The following is a 21,435-nucleotide window of genomic DNA, read 5'->3' on the forward strand; positions in this document are numbered from 1 at the left end:
AAGGTTTAGGGGAGATGTCAGAGGTCGGTTCTTTACACAGAGAGTGGTGGGTGCGTGGAATGCACTGCCAGCGATAGTAGTAGAAGCAGATACATTAGGGACATTTAAGCGACTCTTGGATAGGTACATGGATGATAGTAGAATGAAGGGTATGTAGGTAGTTTGATCTTAGAGTAGGTTAAAGGGTCGGCACAACATTGTGGGCCGAAGGGCCTGTACTGTGCTGTACTGTTCTATGAACAAATGGTACAAGGACTGGGGGACATCGATTGAAGGTTTTGGGCAAAAGATGCAGGGGGAATATGAGGAAACAGTTTTTTTTTACACAGCGGTGGTAATGACCTGGAACTCGCTGCCTACAAGGGTGGTGGAAGCAGAGACAAATCACAGATTCAAGAGGAAGTTGGATGGTCACCTGAGAGAAATAGACTTACAGGGATACGGGGATTGAGCCAGGGAGTGGGACTGACAGCGTAGCTTCATGGAGAGCTGGCATGGACTCATGGGCCGAATGGCCTCCTTCTTTACCGTAAATGACTATGACTATAATTGGGGATGGGCAATAAACGTTGGTCTTGCCAGGGATGCCCACATCCTGTGGATGAATTTTTAAAAAGTACAATTCCACCTCTGGGTTTAGTCTTGGGGTGTCTGTGGGACAGGTGAGGGGAACTTTGCAATTCATGCTGGGTCTGTCCAATGGTGCATTTGTTCTTGTAAATGGGATGTGAGTGTCACTGGCTAGACCAGCATTTATTGCCCATCCCTAATTGCCCTCGAGAAAGTGGTGGTGAGCTGCCTTCTTGAACCGCTGCAGTCTTTGGGGTGTAGGGACACCCACAGTGCTGTTAGGAAGGGAGTTCCAGGATTTTGACCCAGCGACAGTGCAGGAACGACGATATAGTTCCAAGTCAGGATGGTGTGTGACTTGGAGGGGAACTTGCAGGTGGTGGTGTTCCCATGCATATGCTGCCCTTGTCCTTCTAGGTGTTAGAGATCGTGGGTTTGGAAGGTGCTGTCGAAGGAGCCTTGGTGAGTTGCTGCAGTGAATCTTGTAGATGGTACACACTGCTGCCACTGTGCATCAGTGGTGGAGGGAGTGAATGTTGAGTGTGCTGAATAGGATGCCAATTAAGCGGGCTGCTTTGTCCTGGATGGTAATAAAAACAAGAAATGCAGGAAATACTCAGCAGGTCTGGCAGCATCTGGAGAGAGTAGTAGAGTTAACGTTTCCAATCAGTGACCCTTCATCAGAGTTCTCATGCATTGCAGTATTTTGCTTTTATCTTATTGTCCTTGATGGTGTCAAACTTCTTGAGTGTTGTTGGAGCAAGTGGAGAGTATTCCATCACACTCCTGACTTGTGCCTTGTAGATGGTGGATAGGCTTTGGGGAGTCAGGAGGTGAGTTACTTGCTGCAGCATTTTCAGCCTCTGACCTGTTCTTGTGGCCACAGTATTTATGTGGCTACACCAGTTCAGTTTCTCGTCAATGGTAACCCCTAGGATGTTGATAGTGGGGGATTCAGCGATCGTAATGTGATTATAAGTGGAATGACACAATGTTCACCCCATGTTTGCAGTACCGGGAGTTTTACGTGTGTGTCTGCATATATATATATATATATGTCTATATAAATAAAATTTACATATGTGTGTGATTGCATATGCTGAGCATGTCCGTGTATGAATATGCACATGTATATATGTGTGTGCAGTCTAATGCTCCAAGACAACCATGCACACCGCACCCACCCCAGGAGCAAGATCCCTCTACATTTGCCCGGGCAGATTTCCAGGGCCTCAAAGACTGAGCGATGAAGCGATTGTCAGCATTTGGGGGAAGTACCTGGTGGGACTCCGAGCAGACGACCCGACATGTCTGAACCGCTTAGTTTCTTCTTCAGGATGGGAACAATCTTCTCATCGAAGTATTCCATGGCCATGGAGGAGATGTCCCGCAGCTCCTGCAGGACCTCGTGGGCTCTCTGAGGGGACCGGGTGGAGTTGACATACCTCAGGATCCGGTAAATCTCATCGATTACCTGCATGACAGATCACAGCAAACCAGACAAGTGGGTAACAGCAAGGGAGTAGGCAAGTGAGAGAGAATCTCTGGGATACCGCTAAACTGTCCCATCAAACACTCCCAGGACAGGTACAGCACGGTGTTAAATACAGAGTAAAGCTCCCTCTACACTGTCCCCATCAAACACTCCCAGGACAGGTACAGCACGGGGTTAGATACAGAGTAAAGCTCCCTCAAAAAAAAAAAATTGGGGGTTAGATACAGAGAAAAGCTCCCTCTACACAGTCCCATCAAACACTTCCAGGACAGGTACAGGATTGGGGGTTAGATACAGAGTAAAGCTCCCTCTAAACTGACCCATCAAACACTTCCAGGACAGGTACAGCATTGGGGGTTAGATACAGAGTAAAGCTCCCTCTACACTGTCCCATCAAACACTTCCAGGACAGGTACAGCACTGGGGGTTAGATACAGAGTAAAGCTATTCTACACTGTCCCATCAAACACTTCCAGGACAGGTACAGCATTGGGGGTTACAGAGAAAAGCTCCCTCTACACTGTCCCATCAAACACTTCCAGGACAGGTACATCATTGGGGGTTAGATACAGAGTAAAGCTATTCTACACTGTCCCATCAAACACTTCCAGGGCAGGTACAGCATTGGGGGTTAGATACAGAGTCAAGCTCCCTATACACTGTCCCATCAAACACTTCCAGGGCAGGTGCAGCATTGGGGGTTAGATACAGAGTGAAGCTCCCTCTACACTGTCCCATCAAACACTTCCAGGACAGGTACAGCATTGGGGGTTAGATACAGAGTGAAGCTCCCTCTACACTGTCCCATCAAACACTTCCAGGACAGGTACAGCATTGGGGGTTAGATACAGAGTGAAGCTCCCTCTACACTGTCCCATCAAACACTTCCAGGACAGGAACAGCACAGGTTAGATACAGAGTAAAGCTCCCTCTACACTGTCCCATCAAACACTTCCAGGACAGGAACAGCACAGGTTAGATACAGAGAAAAGCTCCCTCTACACTGTCCCATCAAACACTTCCAGGACAGGAACAGCACAGGTTAGATACAGAGAAAAGCTCCCTCTACACTGTCCCATCATACACTTCCAGGACAGGTACAGGATTGGGGGTTAGATACAGAGTAAAGCTCCCTCTACACTGTCCCATCAAAGACTCCCAGAGCAGGTACAGCACGGGATTGGCTGGAGAGTTTTGAGCACTTCCTGTGTGCAATCAGGCAAAAAGTTTTGTTTGAGCTGTTGGGGGAGGGAGCATTCGCTGGAAGATCCAGGGGTGGGGCTAAATTCTATAGGGAACCCCTGTATTCACTCGTGCTCTTCTTCCATCCTGCACAAAGGGAGCTGGAACCGCCCGGCTGAAGAAAGTCTTCATGCAACAGCAGGAAGAGAAAAGAACCGGGTGGCACCAGCCAACCCGGGTGAAGAACCCTCCCCTAATTGGAAGACTGGGCTTTGTCCTCTTGCAGTAAGGTGCTCCAACAACCTATTCAAGACCAACATCCTCAAAGCCTTTCTCTCCCTTCCACTGCTCAGCCACCTATCCTCTTCTTTTCACCCCTATCCTCCTCTAATCCCACCCCCCCATCATATCGGTTAAAGTTTAAGAAAATGTTATTTGCTTTATTTGTTAGGGGTGGGCTTGGCTCTTTGACCCCCTGGCAAGCCCTTCTTTGCCGGCGGCGGGCCCTCTTGTACATCTGCTGCTGCAGCTGTTCCTGTTGCCCCGTCACCTTTTGCACTAGTAACATCTAAGCATGGGGTCAAGAGATATGTCCACCCGAACATGATGATTGAGGCATGCGTAAAAGCAATGGCAGAGGTTATGGTCGAGGCATTGTTGCTGCCTCTAAAATGTATGGGAAGGCAGTGTTTTTCCTCAACACCGAGTGGGCGGTGTCCTTGGTCCTGAGCAAGGGGCTCACCGTTGGTGGGACCTTCCTGCCAGTGGACCCCCTGGGCCCTGCGCAGTGGGTCATTCTGTCCAATATCCCGCCCTTTATTCCTGGTGAGTTCTTTCTCCCACACCATCTGGTGGAGATGAGGTCGGGGATCATCCCAGTCCCGCTCGGTCTTTGAGAAAGCAGCCTCCGTTATGTGTACTCCTTCCACCGCCAGTTATTCATGCAGCTGGTGCGGGAGGAGGTTTCAGAAGGCCACTTCAATGTGGAATTCTGGGGGCAGCCTAACGCGTTTTCTGGATCTCGGACCGGGAGCGGTGCCATGCCTGCAACGGGGTGGGGCATGTTCAGAAGAGCTGTCCCAACCTCCGGGATGCCAACTCCACCTCGGCGACCCAGGGTGGTTTTCACGGCCTCCGGCGGGGAGGTGGGGCCCATCCGAGTGGATGGAAGGCACAGAGAAAGAACAAACACTGAGAGGCACGTCCCCTGGATACCGTGGCACAACCTGAGCCTGAGCTCAGCCCAAGGCCCGATCCTGGGGATCCCACCTGCCCCAGGGCTGGGTTCAGGCCTAGGGTAACCAAGCAAAAGGAGGGCGCGGAGGCCGAGGCCTCTGATGTCATGGAGGTTTCTGAGTCTCTGCGCCCTAGTGGGAAAAAGAGGAAAGGCACCCCTCCACAGAGGTAACAGTGCCCTGAGATGCAGGGCCCATCTGGTGGAGGGGAGCTGTCTCCTGGTTCGGGTCCCCAGGTTCCCCCTGCCACCACCACCAAAGCCATAAGGCCTGGGCAGGAGCTCCCTACCCTCTCAGGGCGGAGGGGAGGGGGAAAGCCCTGTACATGCAGCCCCTCCTAAAGGTGCAAGTGGAGCTCTGCTTGTGGTGGGGGAGCCTGGTAACGGTCCTGGTGAAGCCTCCCCATCTGCCACTGGGTGCCCTGGGTGGAGGGGAGGGCGTGGCCCTGAAGGGTCGGCCCTCCCAGCTAAAATCCATTCCCGACCAGGATGTACCCAACCCAACCCAGCTGCAATAGAAAATGCTGCACCATCTGCTGAGCCTGTGGGCGCTGGTGGGACGCGAGATGGCCTCTCTCCACCTCTGGTCCCGGCTCTGGCTGGATTTCTGGAGTCGGAAATTACCCACCCCCCAGGACCACTCACTGGCCTGGGGACGTAGGTGAAGGGGGGTCCTGTACCACTGGCACCCGTAGGCTCCAGTTCCAAAGAAGAACCCAGAGAGGACTCCTCCATCGTTGATCCTGGCGGTGAGATTGCGACGGAGGTGGGACCAGGCTGGTGCGGCCGGGATGTCCGTCCCACAGTATGTGGTGGGTGTGTCAGCCACTGGTGGTGACGACTCGAAGGAGGATGGGGACTCAGTGTGGGGTACGGAGGATGATCTTGAATGCATCGCCAGTGAGGCAGTGGATTCCCTCCTGCCGAGTCTCCTCGCATCCCCACTGTGGAACTCTGGGACTTCCTTGCGAACTGCAGGGGTTGCCGTAATAAATAAATAATGTCACTGAGTGGCTGCAGAGCATCCTGAAAAGGGAGGGTGAACAGCCAGCAGTCGTGGTCCACATTGGAACCAACAAAATAGTTAGAAAGAGGAATGTGGTCCTGCAGTCAGAATTTAGAGAGCTAGGTAAGAAATTAGCAAGCAGGACCTCAAAAGTAGTCATCTCAGGATTACTCTCAGTGCCACGCACAAGTGAGTACAGAAATAGAAGAATAAGACAGATGAATGCGTGGCTAGAAAGATGGTGCAGGAAGGAGGGCTTTAGACTCCTGGGACATTGGCACCGGCTCTGCGGGAGATGGGACTGGTACAGGTCGGATGGGTTGCACCTGAACAGAGCCGGAACTGTGTTCCTTGCGGGACGTTTTGCTAGTGCTGTTGGGGAGGGTTTAAACTAGTTTGGCAGGGGGGTGGGGACCCGAAGGTAGACTCAGTTGGGACAAAATCAGAATTGAAAATGGAAGGCAGAAAATTAATGGATGAGTCTGGAAAACAGAGGAAACAAAGGTTAGGAAATAAAAGAGTTTGGCAGTGCTCAAGGGTATCTACTTAAATGCAAGGAGTAGAGCAAATAAAGCAGTTGAGCTGATAAACACGTGGCAGTATGATATCATAGCTATTACAGAAACATGTCTTCAGGAGGGACAGGAATGGCAGCTCAACGTTCCTGGTTACAGGGTTTTCAGACGCGATAGGGAGGGGGATAAGAAAGGAGGGGGAGTGGCAACTTTGGTTAAGGAAATTATTACAGCTGTGAGGAGGGATGATATGTTGGAAGGTTCATCAAATGAGTCCATATGGATTGAGCTAAGGAACAAAAAAGGGGCAATCACACTGCTGGGAGTGTACTATATGCCCCCAAACAGTCAGAGGGAGATAGAAGGGCGGCACAGTGACGCAGTGGTTAGCACTGCAGCCTCACAGCTCCAGGGACCCGGGTTCAATTCTGGGCACTGCCTGTGCGGAGTTTGCAAGTTCTCCCTGTGACCGCGTGGGTTTTCACCGGGTGCTCCGGTTTCCTCCCACTGCCAAAGACTTGCAGGTGATAGGTAAATTGGCCATTGTAAATTGTCTCTGGTGTAGGTAGGTGGTAGGGAATATGGGATTACTGTAGGGTTAGTATAAATGGGTGGCTCTTGGTCGGCACAGACTCGGTGGGCCGAAGGGCCTGTTTCAGTGCTGTATCTCTAACTAAATAAATAAATAAATAAATATGTAGGCAAATCTCTGAGAAGTGCAAGAACAATACGGCAGAAATAGTAGGGGGTTTTAACTACCCCAATATTAACTGGGATCATTTTAGTGTGAAAGGAATTGAGGAAGAATTCTTGAGGTGCATTCAGGAGAACTTTTTTGCCCAGTATGTAGCAAGTCCAACAAGAGAGGGCACAGTTTTAGACTTAGTTTTGGGAAATGAAGATGGGCAGGTGGAAAGAGTGGCAGTGGGAGAGCATTATGGTGGTAGTGATCATGATTCAGTCAGTTTTAACATAGTTATGGAAAAGGACAGAGATAGAACAGGAGTTAGAGTTCTCAAATGGGGCAAGGACAATTTTACTAAACTGAGCAGTGATTTAGCAAAAGTGGACTGGAAACAGCTACTTGAAAGTTATATCAGTGTCAGAGCAGTGGGAGGCATTCAAAGGGGAGATTCAAGGGGTGCCGGGTAAACGTGTTCCCACAAAGAAAACGGGTGAGGCGGCCAAATCTAGAGCCCCATGGATGTCAAGGAGCTTACAGGGTAAGATCAGGCAGAAAAGGAAAGCTTACGTCCAGCACAGAGAACTCAATACTACAGAAAGCCGAGAGGAGTATAGAAAATGGAAGGGTGAAATCAAAAAGAAAATTAGGAAAGCAAAGAAAGGGCATGAAAGAAGATTGACAAGGAAAATCAAGGTGAACCCGAAGATGTTTCATCAATACTTGAAAGAGTAAGAGGATAACTGAGGAGAGAGTAGAGCCCATAAAAGACCAAAAAAGGTAACCTATGTGTAGGGGCGGAAGATGTTTGTAATTGTTTTTAATGAATACTTTGCGTCTGTCTTCACAAAAGAGGGGGACGATGCAGATACTGTAGTTAAGGAAGAGGGGTGTGAAGTATTGGATGTGATAAACATAGGGAGAGAGTAAGTATCAATGGGATTAGCATCCTCGAAAGTTGATAAACCACCAGGGCCAGATGAAATGTACCCCAGGCTGTTAAAAGAGAGGAAATAGCAGAAAGTCTAAACATAATTTTCCAGTCCTCACTGGATACAGGTGTGGTGCTGGAGGATTGGAGAACTGCTAATGTTGTACTTCTGTTTAAAAAGGGAGCGAGGGATAGACTGAATAATTCCAGGCCAGTCAATCTAACCTCAGTAGTGGGAAAATTATTGGAATCTATTCTGACACACAGGATAAACTGTCAATTAGAAAGGCACAGGTAACTCAAGGATACTCAGCATGAATTTGTTAAGGGAAGATCTTGTTTGACCAACTTGATTGAATCTTTTGAAGAATAGTAAGGAAGATAGATGAGGATAGTGCAGTTGATGTGGTCTACATGGATTTTAGCAAGGCTTTTGACAAGGTCCCACATGGCAGACTAGTTAAAAAAAAATAAGATCCAGGCAAATGCAGCAAGGTGGATACAAAATTGGCTCAGTGGCAGAAAACAAAGGGTAATTGTTGACGGGTGTTTTAGCGACTGGAGGGCTGTTTCCACTGGCATTCCACAGGGCTCAGTACTGGGTCCTCTGCTTTTTGTGGTATATATTAACAATTTAGACATAAATGTCAGGGCATGATCAAGAAGTTTGCAGATGACACAAAGATTGGCCATGTGGTAGATAGTGAGGAGGATAGCTGTAGACTGCAAGAAGATATTGATGGTCTGGTCAGATGGACAGAAAAGTGGCAAATGGAATTCAACCCGGAGAAGTGTGAGGTAATGAATTTGGGGAGGTCAAACAAGGCAAAGGAATACTCGATTAATGGAAAAATACTGAGAAGTGTAGAGGAAGTGAATGTCCACAGATCCCTGAAGGTCGATAAGGTGCTTAAGAAGGCATATGGAATCCTTTCCTTTATTAGCCGAGGTACAGATTATACAGGGAGGTTATGCTGGAAGTGTACAACTCATTGGTTAGGCCACAACTTGGGTACTGTGTGCAGTTCTGGTCATCCCATTACAGAAAGGATGTAATTGCACAAGAGAGGGTACAGAGGAGATTTTCAAGGATGTTGCCAGGACTGGAATAATGCAGCTATGAGGAAAGATTTGATAGGCTGGGGTTGTTCTCCTTGGAACAGAGAAGGCTGAGGGAAGATCTGATTGAAATGTACAAAGTTGTGAGGGGCCTGGATAGAGTGGAGGTGAAGGGTCTATTCACCTTAGCAGAGAGGTCAGTGACGAGGGAGCATATATTTAAAGTGATTGATATAAAAATTATAGTGGAGTTGAGGAAAACCTTTGTTACCCAGAGGGTGGTGGGGGTCTGGAATTCACTGCCTGAAAGGGTAGTTGAGACAGAAACCCTCAACTTGTTCAAAAGGCTTCTGGCTATGCACCTCAAGTGCCGAAATCTGCAGGGCTACAGACCAAATGTGGAAGGTGGGATTAGAATGGGTGGATAGTTTTTCGGCTGGCACAGACACAATGGGCCAAGTGGCCTCTTTCTGGGCCTTAAACGTTCTATGATTTTCTATAAAATCCAGCTGCCCTGAGACACTGAGAAAGAAAGACAGAAAGACAGAGACAGAGAGAGAGAGAGAGAGAAACAGACAGACAGAGACAGACAGAGAGAGACAGAGAGAGACAGAGAGAGACAGAGAGAGACAGAGAGAGACAGAGAGAGACAGAGAGAGACAGAGAGAGACAGAGAGAGACAGAGAGAGAGTAGCGGGAGCGGAGATTTAAACAGTGCGCCAAAAGGACAGACTCGGCGGCTGGAGACAGAGAAAGAGAGCAGCGGGAGCGGAGATTTAAACAGTGCGCCAAAAGGCCAGACTCGGCGGCTGGAGACAGAAAAAGAGAGAGAGCAGCGGGAGCGGAGATTTAAACAGCACGCCAAAAGGACAGAGTCAGAGGCCTGAGTCAGAGAGAGCGAGCAGTCGTAGAGGAGATTTAAACAGTGCGCCAAAAGGACAGACTCGGAGGTCGGAGACAGAGAAAGAGAGAGACAGAGCGCAGCGGGAGTGGAGATTTAAACAGCACACAAAGAACAATACAGCACAGGAACAGGCCATTCGGCCCTCCAAGCCTGCGCCGATCTTGATGCCTGCCTAAACTAACACCTTCTGCACTTCCGGGGCCCATATCCCTCTATTCCCATCCTATTCATGTATTTGTCAAGATGTCTCTTAAACATCGCTATCGTATCTGCTTCCACCACCTCACCTGGCAGCAAGTTCCAGGCACTCACCACCTTCTGTGTAAAAAACCTGCCACGCACATCCTCTCTAAATTTTGCCCCTCGCACCTTAAACCTATGTCCCCTAGTAACTGACTCTTCCACCCTGGGAAAAAGCTTCTGACTATCCACTCTGTCCATGCCACTCATAACTTTGTAAACCTCTATCATGTCGCCCCTCCACCTCCGTCGTTCCAGTGAAAACAATCCGAGTTTTTCCAACCTCTCCTCATAGCTAATGCCCTCCAGACCAGGCAACATCCTGGTAAACCTCCTCTGTACCCTCTCCAAAGCCTCCACGTCCTTCTGGTAGTCTGGCGACCAGAATTGCACGCAATATTCTAAGTGTGGCCTAACTAAGGTTCTGTACAGCTGCAACATGACTTGCCAATTTTTATACTCTATGCCCTGACCGATGAAGGCAAGCATGCCGTATGCCTTCTTGACTACCTTATCCACCTGCGTTGCCACCTTCAGTGACCTGTGGACCAGTACGCCCAGATCTCTCTGCCTGTCAATACTCCTAAGGGTTCTGCCATTTACTGTATACCTCCCACCTGCATTAGACCTTCCAAAATGCATTACCTCACATTTGTCTGGATTAAACTCCATCTGTCATTTCTCCGCCCAAGTCTCCAACCGATCTATATCCTGCTGTATCCTCTGACAATCCTCATCATTATCCGCAACTCCACCTACCTTTGTGTCGTCCGCAAACTTACTAATCAGACCAGCTACATTTTCGTCCAAATCATTTATATATACTACAAACAGCAAAGGTCCCAGCACTGATCCCTGCGGAACACCACTAGTCACATCCCTCCATTCAGAAAAACACCCATCCACTGTTACCCTCTGTCTTCTGTGACTGAGCCAGTTCTGTATCCATCTTGCCAGCTCACCTCTGATCCCATGTGACTTCACCTTTGGCACCAGTCTGCCATGCGGGACCTTGTCAAAGGCTTTACTAAAGTCCATATAGACAACATCCACCGCCCTTCCATCAATCATCTTCGTCACTTCCTCAAAAAACTCAATCAAATTAGTAAGACACGACCTCCCCTTCACAAAACCATGCTGTCTCTCGCTAATAAGTTTGTTTGTTCCCAAATGGGAGTAAATCCTGTCCCGAAGAATCCTCTCTAATAGTTTCCCTACCACTGACGTAAGGCTCACCGGCCTATAATTTCCTGGATTATCCTTGCCACACTTCTTAAACAAAGGAACAACATTGGCTATTCAGCAGTCCTCTGGGACCTCACCTGTAGCCAATGAGGATGCAAAGATTTCTGTCAAGGCCCCAGCAATTTCTTCCCTTGCCTCCCTCAGTATTCTGGGGTAGATCCCATCAGGCCCTGGGTTCTTATCTACCTTAATGCTTTGCAAGACACCCAACACCTCCTCCTTTTTGATAATGAGATGACTGAGACTATCTGCACTCCCTTCCCTAGGCTCATCATCCATCAAGTCCTTCTCCTTGGTGAATACTGATGCAAAGTACTCATTTAGCACCTCGCCCATTTCCTCTGGCTCCACGCATAGATTCCCATCTCTGTCCTTGAGTGGGCCGACCCTTTCCCTGGTTACCCTCTTGGCTCTTTATATATGTATAAAAAGCCTTGGGATTTTCCTTAATCCTGTTTGCCAATGACTTTTCATGACCCCTTTTAGCCCTCCTAACTCCTTGCTTAAGTTCCTTCCTTTCTTTTTCTTTCTTTGGGCCTCCTTATCTCGAGAGACAATGGATACGCGCCTGGAGGTGGTCAGTGGTTTGTGAAGCAGCGCCTGGAGTGGCTATAAAGGCCAATTCTGGAGTGACAGGCTCTTCCACAGGTGCTGCAGAGAAATTTGTTTGTTGGGGCTGTTGCACAGTTGGCTCTCCCCTTGCGCCTCTGTCTTTTTTCCTGCCAACTACTAAGTCTCTTCGACTCGCCACAATTTAGCCCTGTCTTTATGGCTGCCCGCCAGCTCTGGCGAACGCTGGCAACTGACTCCCACGACTTGTGATCAATGTCACACGATTTCATGTCGCGTTTGCAGACGTCTTTATAACGGAGACATGGACGGCCGGTGGGTCTGATACCAGTGGCGAGCTCGCTGTACAATGTGTCTTTGGGGATCCTGCCATCTTCCATGCGGCTCACATGGCCAAGCCATCTCAAGCGCCGCTGACTCAGTAGTGTGTATAAGCTGGGGATGTTGGCCGCTTCAAGGACTTCTGTGTTGGAGATATAGTCCTGCCACCTGATGCCAAGTATTCTCCGAAGGCAGCGAAGATGGAATGAATTGAGACGTCGCTCTTGGCTGGCATACGTTGTCCAGGCCTCGCTGCCGTAGAGCAAGGTACTGAGGACACAGGCCTGATACACTCGGACTTTTGTGTTCCGTGTCAGTGCGCCATTTTCCCACACTCTCTTGGCCAGTCTGAACATAGCAGTGGAAGCCTTACCCATGCGCTTGTTGATTTCTGCATCTAGAGACAGGTTACTGGTGATAGTTGAGCCTAGGTAGGTGAACTCTTGAACCACTTCCAGAGCGTGGTCGCCAATATTGATGGATGGAGCATTTCTGACATCCTGCCCCATGATGTTCGTTTTCTTGAGGCTGATGGTTAGGCCAAATTCATTGCAGGCAGACGCAAACCTGTCGATGAGACTCTGCAGGCATTCTTCAGTGTGAGATGTTAAAGCAGCATCGTCAGCAAAGAGGAGTTCTCTGATGAGGACTTTCCGTACTTTGGACTTCGCTCTTAGACGGGCAAGGTTGAACAACCTGCCCCCTGATCTTGTGTGGAGGAAAATTCCTTCTTCAGAGGATTTGAACGCATGTGAAAGCAGCAGGGAGAAGAAAATCCCAAAAAGTGTGGGTGCGAGAACACAGCCCTGTTTCACACCACTCAGGATAGGAAAGGGCTCTGATGAGGAGCCACCATGTTGAATTGTGCCTTTCATATTGTCATGGAATGAGGTGATGATACTTAGTAGCTTTGGTGGACATCCGATCTTTTCTAGTAGTCTGAAGAGACCACGTCTGCTGACGAGGTCAAAGGCTTTGGTGAGATCAATGAAAGCAATGTAGAGGGGCATCTGTTGTTCACGGCATTTCTCCTGTATCTGACGAAGGGAGAACAGCATGTCAATAGTCGATCTCTCTGCACGAAAGCCACACTGTGCCTCAGGGTAGACGCGCTCGGCCAGCTTCTGGAGCCTGTTCAGAGCGACTCGAGCAAAGACTTTCCCCACTATGCTGAGCAGGGAGATTCCACGGTAGTTGTTGCAGTCACCGCGGTCACCTTTGTTTTTATAGAGGGTGATGATGTTGGCATCGCGCATGTCCTGGGGTACTGCTCCCTCGTCCCAGCACAGGCATAGCAGTTCATGTAGTGCTGAGAGTATAGCAGGCTTGGCACTCTTGATTATTTCAGGGGTAATGCTGTCCTTCCCAGGGGCTTTTCCGCTGGCTAGGGAATCAATGGCATCACTGAGTTCCGATTTGGTTGGCTGTATGTCCAGCTCATCCATGACTGGTAGAGGCTGGGCTGCATTGAGGGCAGTCTCAGTGACAGCATTCTCCCTGGAGTACAGTTCTAGGTAGTGCTCAACCCAGCGGTCCATCTGTTTGCGTTGGTCAGTGATTATGTCCCCTGATTTAGATTTGAGGGGGGTGATCTTCTTGATGGTTGGCCCAAGAGCTCTCTTCATGCCATCATACATTCCTCTGATGTTTCCGGTGTCTGAGGCCAGCTGAATATGACTGCATAGGTGTTGCCAGTAGTCGTTTGCGCAACGCCTAGCTGTTCTTTGTGCAGTACTTCTGGCTGCTTTAAGTGCTGCGGATGTTAAATCGCTGGGGGCTTTCTTGTAGTTCAAAAGTGCAATGCGCTTAGCGGCTATGACAGGTTCCAGCTCTTCATTATGAGATTGAAACCAGTCTGCATTTCTCTTCGCACTTTTGCCGTAGGTGGTCAAAGCTGACTCATAGATGGCGTCTCTGATGTGGGCCCACTTGGTCTCAGCATCCCCTGTGGGAGTGTTTTGAAGGGCTGTTACAAGTGAATTTAGAAATTTTTGTAACAGCTGTGGGTGAGAAATTCTGCTCGTGTTGATGCGCGGGTGGCCCTTCTGCTTGGAATGATGCAACTTCTTTGGTCTGAGTCTAACCTTGCTGCACACCAGGGAGTGGTCGGTGTCGCAGTCCGCACTGTGGAAGCTGCGTGTGATTTGAACACTGTTTAAGGCGGCTCGCCTTGTGACAATGAGGTCTAGCTGGTGCCAACGACGTGATCTTGGGTGCCTCCATGAAACCTGGTGACAGGGTTTAGTGTGAAAGAACGAGTTGGTGATGCAGAGGTTATGATAGGTACACAACTCAAGCAGTCTCTGCCCGTTCTCATTCATCCTTCCAACGCCATAGCGCCCAAGGCAGGAGGGCCATGAGTCATGGTCGGCCCCAACCCTGGCATTAAAGTCCCCCAGCAGGAATAGGTGTTCGGTGTTGGGGATGCTGCTAATGATGTTATGGAGTTGTTCATAGAACTGGTCTTTAGCTTCAGGTGCGGAACAGAGTGTTGGAGCATAGATGCTGAGTAGGTGTACTGGACCAGAGGTGGTGAGCAGTCGGATGGACAGTATGCGTTCCGAGCCATTTGAGGGAGGCTCTATCATGCTGAGCAAGGAGTTTCTGATGGCGAAACCCACTCCATGCTGTCTTGGTTCTTCAGGATCCCTGCCCTGCCAGAAGAAAGTGTAGTCTTGCTCTGCTAGAGAGCCACTCGCGGGGAGGCGAGTCTCCTGAAGTGCTGCAATGTCCACATTGAGTCTACTGAGCTCGTTGTTAATGATGGCGGTCTTCCGAGAATCGTTGATTTGTGTAAGGTCTTCCGACAGGCCAGGACACATAGTTCTGACGTTCCAGCTTGCAAAGCGAAGGGCTGGTACCTTCTTTCCTTTTTTCATGTTGTTTGGTGCGGTGTATCAGTCCACCTTTCGGGCAATGACCCTGAGCTCCAAGCATCCATTGAAGCAGGCAGACTGTGGCGGGACAGAACCTTATTGACCGGGGGCTGCCCGGTTTGAGGCGGGCGGTAGCTGTCCAGTGAGGTGCAATGACCTCTCCCACCGACAAAGGCAACCCGTGGCGCCCAGTTTCTACGCCAATTTATCTGGACTTATAACCCGTAACTGCTGCCTTCCGTGTTGTTTCAGTCGCTGTGAGGCAACTATGGAGTGACCTCTCCATGGCGCATGCCTGGGCAAATTTATGGAGGTTGAGAGTTGCCCAGTCGTCAAAACCCCCCTCTCGGCCTTTCTGGTGGGGTCCAAAGGAGTGCAGGACACGACGTTTGGCACCAGTATGGCTGCAGGAACTGCCGGAAACATGCCAAAGGTGACACATGACTGCCTACGGGGTTCCGCTCCGGATTTTCTGTTAGGGTTTACTCCCTTAGCCTTGGTCTCTCCCGAGACGCCCACAAGGCAGTGGGGTTGTTGGGGCCCCTACACAGGTGTAGGATGGTGCCGGTGGGAGGAGGGGATGCAAGGGGGAGGGGTAGAGGGAGGGGGTGGGGGGGGTGCAGGGGAAGGGGGTGCGGGGTGAAGATGGTGCGAGGGGGGGGTGGGCTGGGACGGGGTTGTGAGGGGGTGAGCTGAGAGGGTGGAGCAGGGAAGGGGACGGGGGTGGGGGGGTTGGAAGGGGGGTAAAGGGGGGGGGGAGGGGGGGGTGGAATCTGGTGCAGGTAATAAGCCATTTCCTCAGTGCCCACCATCGACGTCCGGAAAGCTCATCCACGTCCTTCGGGAGGTGAAGCATCATTTGGCAGACTTAGAGGTGATTACATTTGCTAAGGGTTTTTTTTTTCAGTGGTTTAAATAAAGGCATGCAGCATTGCCGACAGTGCGCTGCAGATGCTCTCCGAGCCATCTCCCGCGGGCGCTTTGAAGTTGCGGCCGGGGGGGCCGTTCGTGGATGTTTTGGGTGTTCGGGGCACCTTTTCACAGGACTTCACTCGGGTCCCGCAGCTCCTTCTTCACCTCAATGGACTTACCGCATGCCGTGGCTGCAGACACTCTGGACTGTGAAGACAGCAGGATCGGAGATTGAAGAATCGGCAGCTGTGCTCGTCAATTTCATCCGGATCAATTTCAAGTTCCTTCCTACTGTCTTTATATTCCTCAAGTGCTTCATCTGTTCCTAGCCTTCCAGCCCTTACAAATGCTTCCTTTTTCTTTTTGATGAGGCTCACAATATCCCGTGTTATCCAAGCTTCCCGAAACTTGCCAAACTTGTCTTTCTTCCTCACAGGAACATGCTGGTCCTGGATTCTAATCAACTGACATTTGAAAGACTCCCACGTTAGATGTAGATTTACCCTCAAACAGCCACCCCCAATCTAAATTCTTCAGTTCCTGCCTAATATTGTTATAATTAGCCTTCCCCCAATTTAGCACCTTCACCCGAGGACTACTCTTATCCTTATCCACAAGTACCTTAAAACTTATGGAATTATGGTCACTGCTCCCGAAATGCTCCCCCACTGAAACTTCGACCACCTGGCCGGGCTCATTCCCCAATACCAGGTCCAGAATGGCCCCATCCCTTGTTGGACTATCTACATACTGTTTCAAGAAGCCCTCCTGGATGCTCCTCACAAATTCTGCCCCATCCAAGCCCCTAGCACTAAGTGAGTCCCAGTCAATATTGGGGAAGTTAAAATCACCCACCACTACAACCCTGTTACCTTTACATCTTTCCAAAATCTGTCTACATATCTTCTCCTGTACCTCCCGCTGGCTGCTGGGAGGCCTGTAGTAAACCCCCAACATCGTGACTGCACCCTTCCTATTCCTGAGCTCCACCCATATTGCCTCGTTGCATGACCCCTCTGAGGTGTCCTCCCGCAGTACAGCTGTGATATTCTCCTTAACCAGTAATGCAACTCCCCCACCCCTTTTACATCCCCCTCTATCCCGCCTGAAGCTTCTAAAGCCTGGAACATTTAGCTGCCAATCCTGCCCTTCCCTCAACCAAGTCTCTGTAATAGCAACATCATATTTCCAAGTACTAATCCAAGCTCTAAGTTCATCTGCCTTACCTGTCATACTTCTCGCATTGATACAAATGCACTTCAGACCACCAGTCCCGCTGTGCTCAGCAACATCTCCCTGCCTGCTCTTCCTCTTAGTCCTACTGGCCTTATTTACTATGTCCTCCTCATTTACTTCACTAGCTGTCCTACTGCTCTGGTTCCCATCCGCCTGCCACACTAGTTTAAACCCTCCTGAGTGACGCTAGCAAACCTTGCAGCCAGGATATTAGTGCCCCTCCAGTTTAGATGCAACCCGTCCTTCTTGTACAGGTCCCATCTGTCCCTGAAGAGAGCCCAATGGTCCAGATATCTGAAACCCTCCCTTCGACACCAGCTGCTTAGCCACGTGTTTAGCTGCACTATCTTCCTATTTCTAGCCTCACTGGCACGTGGCACAGGGAGTAATCCAGAGATTACAACCCTAGAGGTCCTGTTTTTTTAAACTTACTACCTAACTCCCGAAACTCCCCCTGCAGTACCTCATCACTCTTCCTGCCTATGTCATTGGTACCGATGTGTACCACAACCTCTGGCTGTTCACCCTCCCCCTTCAGAATGCCCTCTGTCCATTCAGAGACATCCTTGACCCTGGCACCAGGGAGGCAACATACCTTCCTGGAGTCTCTTTCACGTCCACAGAGGCGCCTATCTGTGCCCCTGACTATAGAGTCCCCTATAACTACTGCTCTTCTGCGCTTTGTCCCTCCCTGAACAACAGTGCCCGCCGTGGTGCCACTGCTCTGGCTGCTGCTGTTTTCCCCTGATAGGCCATCCCCCCCAACAGAATCCAAAACGGTATACTTGTTAGAGAGGGGGATAGCCACAGGGGATTCCTGCACTGACTGCCTGCCCCTTCTAGCGGTCACCCATCTATCTGCCTGCACTTTGGGTGTAACCACTTCTCTAAAACTCCTGTCTATGACGCTTTCCGCCACCTGCATGCTCCTAAGTGCATCCAGCTGCCGCTCCAACTGATCCATGCGGTCTGTGAGGAGCTGCAACTGGGTACACTTCCTGCAGATGAAGTCGCCCTAAAGGACAGAGTCAGAGGTGAGAGAGAGAGCAGCGGGAGCGGAGATTTAAACAGCACACTTAAAGGACAGAGTCAGAGGTGAGAGAGAGAGCAGCGGGAGTGGAGATTTAAACAGCACACCTAAAGGACAGAGTCAGAGGTGAGAGAAAGAGCAGCGGGAGCGGAGATTTAAACAGCACACCTAAAGGACAGAGTCAGAGGTGAGAGAGAGAGCAGCGGGAGCGGAGATGTAAACAGCACACCTAAAGGACAGAGTCAGAGGTGAGAGAAAGAGCAGCGGGAGCGGAGATGTAAACAGCACACCTAAAGGACAGAGTCAGAGGTGAGAGAAAGAGCAGCGGGAGCAGAGATGTAAACAGCACACCTAAAGGACAGAGTCAGAGGTGAGAGAGCAGCGGGAGTGGAGATTTAAACAGCACACCTAAAGGACAGAGTCAGAGGTGAGAGAACGCGCAGCGGGAGCGGAGATTTAAACAGCACACCTAAAGGACAGAGTCAGAGGTGAGAGAGAGAGCAGCGGGAGCGGAGATTTAAACAGCACACCTAAAGGACAGAGTCAGAGGTGAGAGAGAGAGCAGCGGGAGCGGAGATGTAAACAGCACACCTAAAGGACAGAGTCAGAGGTGAGAGAAAGAGCAGCGGGAGCGGAGATGTAAACAGCACACCTAAAGGACAGAGTCAGAGGTGAGAGAGAGAGCAGCGGGAGCGGAGATGTAAACAGCACACCTAAAGGACAGAGTCAGAGGTGAGAGAAAGAGCAGCGGGAGCAGAGATTTAAACAGCACTCCTAAAGGACAGAGTCAGAGGTGAGAGAGAGAGCAGCGGGAACGGAGATTTAAACAGCACATCTAAAGGACAGAGTCAGAGGTGAGAGAGAGAGCAGCGGGAGCGGATATTTAAACAGCACACCTAAAGGACAGAGTCAGAGGTGAGAGAGAGAGCAGTGGGAGCGGAGATGTAAACAGCACACCTAAAGGACAGAGTCAGAGGTTGGAGACACAGAGAGAGAGAGAGCACCCGCGCGCAGCGGGAGCGGAGCAGGGGAAAGATCGTAAAGTCACATCAGAGCGCGTCACCATCAACAGGGGGAGCAGGGAAACAGAAAGCAGCCAGGGTGAGTATACCGTAAAGCTTTTAATCAAATATAAAATAAGACTTGATCCATTCATTAGTATATAAACTAAAAACTAAAGAGAATTTTATAATTTATAATAGTGAGAGAGAGCACCTAGCAGGGAATGTATTAGTTCAAATTAAGACAACTTAAAACATCAGCTGTAGTAAGCATTATTAGGGTTTATCAGTATTCCTAAGGTTTACTATAGTTGTAAGGTTTATTAGTATTGGCAAAGCTTCATCATTGGTAAGGTCTAATACCAGTAGGAAGGTTTACATATCGATGTAATCAAAAAAAGTATAACTTTAGTTGAAGGTGGTACTAGCATTTAATAAGCACAGTAATTTTTACTATTCTTAAGAATTATTCGAAGTTAATTACGAAAGTAATTAAGGTAAATTAACTAATAACATAAGTAACAATGGCAGGACAGGTGTTATGTTGCAGCTCTGATATGTGGGAGCTCCCCGGATGCCAAGGCGATCCAGGACAAACACGTCTGCAGAAAGTGTAAGCAGCTGTAGGAATTCCGGATCAGGATTATTGATCTGGAAGCCGAACTGCAAACACTGCACAACATAAGGGAGGGGTTGGAATACCTGGACACTTTGTTCCGGAAAACAGTCACACCTCTTAGAACAGGGTCATCTGTTTTGGTCAGCAGTGAGGGACAGGAAGATGTGGCAGTGAGTGAGGCAGGTAAAGGGACCGTGCAGACAGTAGTGGAGGAGCCTCAGGCTTTGCAATTGTCAAACAGGTCTGAGGAGCTCTCAACCTGCGTGGACGAAAGCGAGGTCTGCAAGGTGGATAAGGAGACTGGTCATGGCACTGTGGTACAGGAAGCCATTCAAGTGGGGGAAGCAAAAGGGAATGTAGTGGTAGTAGGGGATAGTATAGTGAGGGGGATTGACACTAGTCTGTGCAGCCAACAGTGTGAGTCCAGAAGGCTGTGTTGCCTGCCCCGTGCCAGGCTTCGGGACATCTGCTCAGGGCTGGACAGGAACTTGGAGTGGGAGGGGGAGGATCCAGTTGTCGTGGTCCATGTAGGTACCAACGACATAGGTTGTATTAGGAAAGAGGTTCTGCTTGGACAGTATGAGAAGCTAGGCACCAGATTGAAGAGCAGAACTTCAAGGGTAATAATCTCTGCATTATTACCTGAGCCATGTGCCAATTGGCAGAGGGCATATAAGATTAGTGAAATGAATAGGTGGCTCAAAGACTGGTGTGGGAGAAGTGGCTTTCAGTTCATGGGGCACGGGAACCAGTAATGGAGAAAGTGGGGGCTGTACTGTTTGAATGGTCTGCACCTAAACCGTGCTGGGGCCACTGTTCTGGCAAAGCGTTTAACTGGGGAAGTAGAGAGGGCTTTAAACTAAACAAGGGGGGGGGGGGGGGGGAAAAAGAGGGATTAAGCTTGGTTAGATGTAGCAAATCAAGGGGTAGTGTCAAGGCAAGAGAGCAGAATAATAATATGGGAAATGAAGGTCAGAGACTGGCAGGAAGGGACAGAGAGAAAAGACCTAAAAACACACCAATAGTCGAGACTCGATGTTACAAAGATAACAAAAAGACAAAGCTAAAGGGTCTGTATTTGAATGCATGTAGCATTCATAACAAAGTAGATGAACCCAAGGTACACATCAAAGTAAATAAATATGATCTGATAGCCATTACGGAGACGTGGCTGCAAGATGACAAGGATTGGGTCCTGAATATTGAGGGGTATATGACGTTCAAGAAGAATAGGAAGCTAGGTAAAGGTGGAGGGGTAGCACCGTTAATCAAAGATGGCATTGGTGCAATAGTTAGAGATGATCTTGGTTCAGGATAGAAACGGTTTGGGTGAAGATGAGGAATACTAGGGGAAAGAAGTCACTAGAGGTAGTTTCTTAGAGCAGCACATTCTGGAACCAAATACAGAGCAAGTTATATTGGACTTGAGTATTGTGTAATGTGACAGGATTAATTAACGACGTCAGAGTAAAGGAACCTCTGGGTGGCAGTGACCACAATATGATTGAATTTTACATCCAGCTTGAAAGGGAGAAGAGTGGGTCTAAGATTAGTATTTTAAACAAGAACAAAGAACATTACAGCACAGGAACAGGCCATTCGGCCCTCCAAGCCTGCGCCGATCTTGATGCCTGCCTAAACTAACACCTTCTGCACTTCCGGGGACCGTATCCCTCTATTCCCATCCTATTCATGTATTTGTCAAGATGCCTCTTAAACGTCGCTATCGTATCTGCTTCCACCACCTCCCCTGGCAGCAAGTTCCAGGCACTCACCACCCTCTGTGTAAAGAACTTGCCTCGCACAT

General features: G+C 49.4%; 1 protein-coding gene across 1 annotated transcript in view; it reads right to left on the reverse strand.

Moving 5' to 3' along the window:
* fbxo28 (F-box protein 28) overlaps nt 1-21,435 on the reverse strand; it is a 60,797-nt gene that overhangs the window by 11,452 nt on the left and 27,910 nt on the right. Inside the window, exon 3 of the mRNA XM_068027719.1 lies at nt 1,849-2,044. Coding sequence (XP_067883820.1) covers nt 1,849-2,044 — 196 coding nt within the window. The remainder of the gene's footprint in view (nt 1-1,848; nt 2,045-21,435) is intronic.

Source organism: Heterodontus francisci, unplaced genomic scaffold (assembly GCF_036365525.1).
Source record: "Heterodontus francisci isolate sHetFra1 unplaced genomic scaffold, sHetFra1.hap1 HAP1_SCAFFOLD_781, whole genome shotgun sequence".
Classification (NCBI taxonomy): Eukaryota; Metazoa; Chordata; class Chondrichthyes; order Heterodontiformes; family Heterodontidae; genus Heterodontus; species Heterodontus francisci.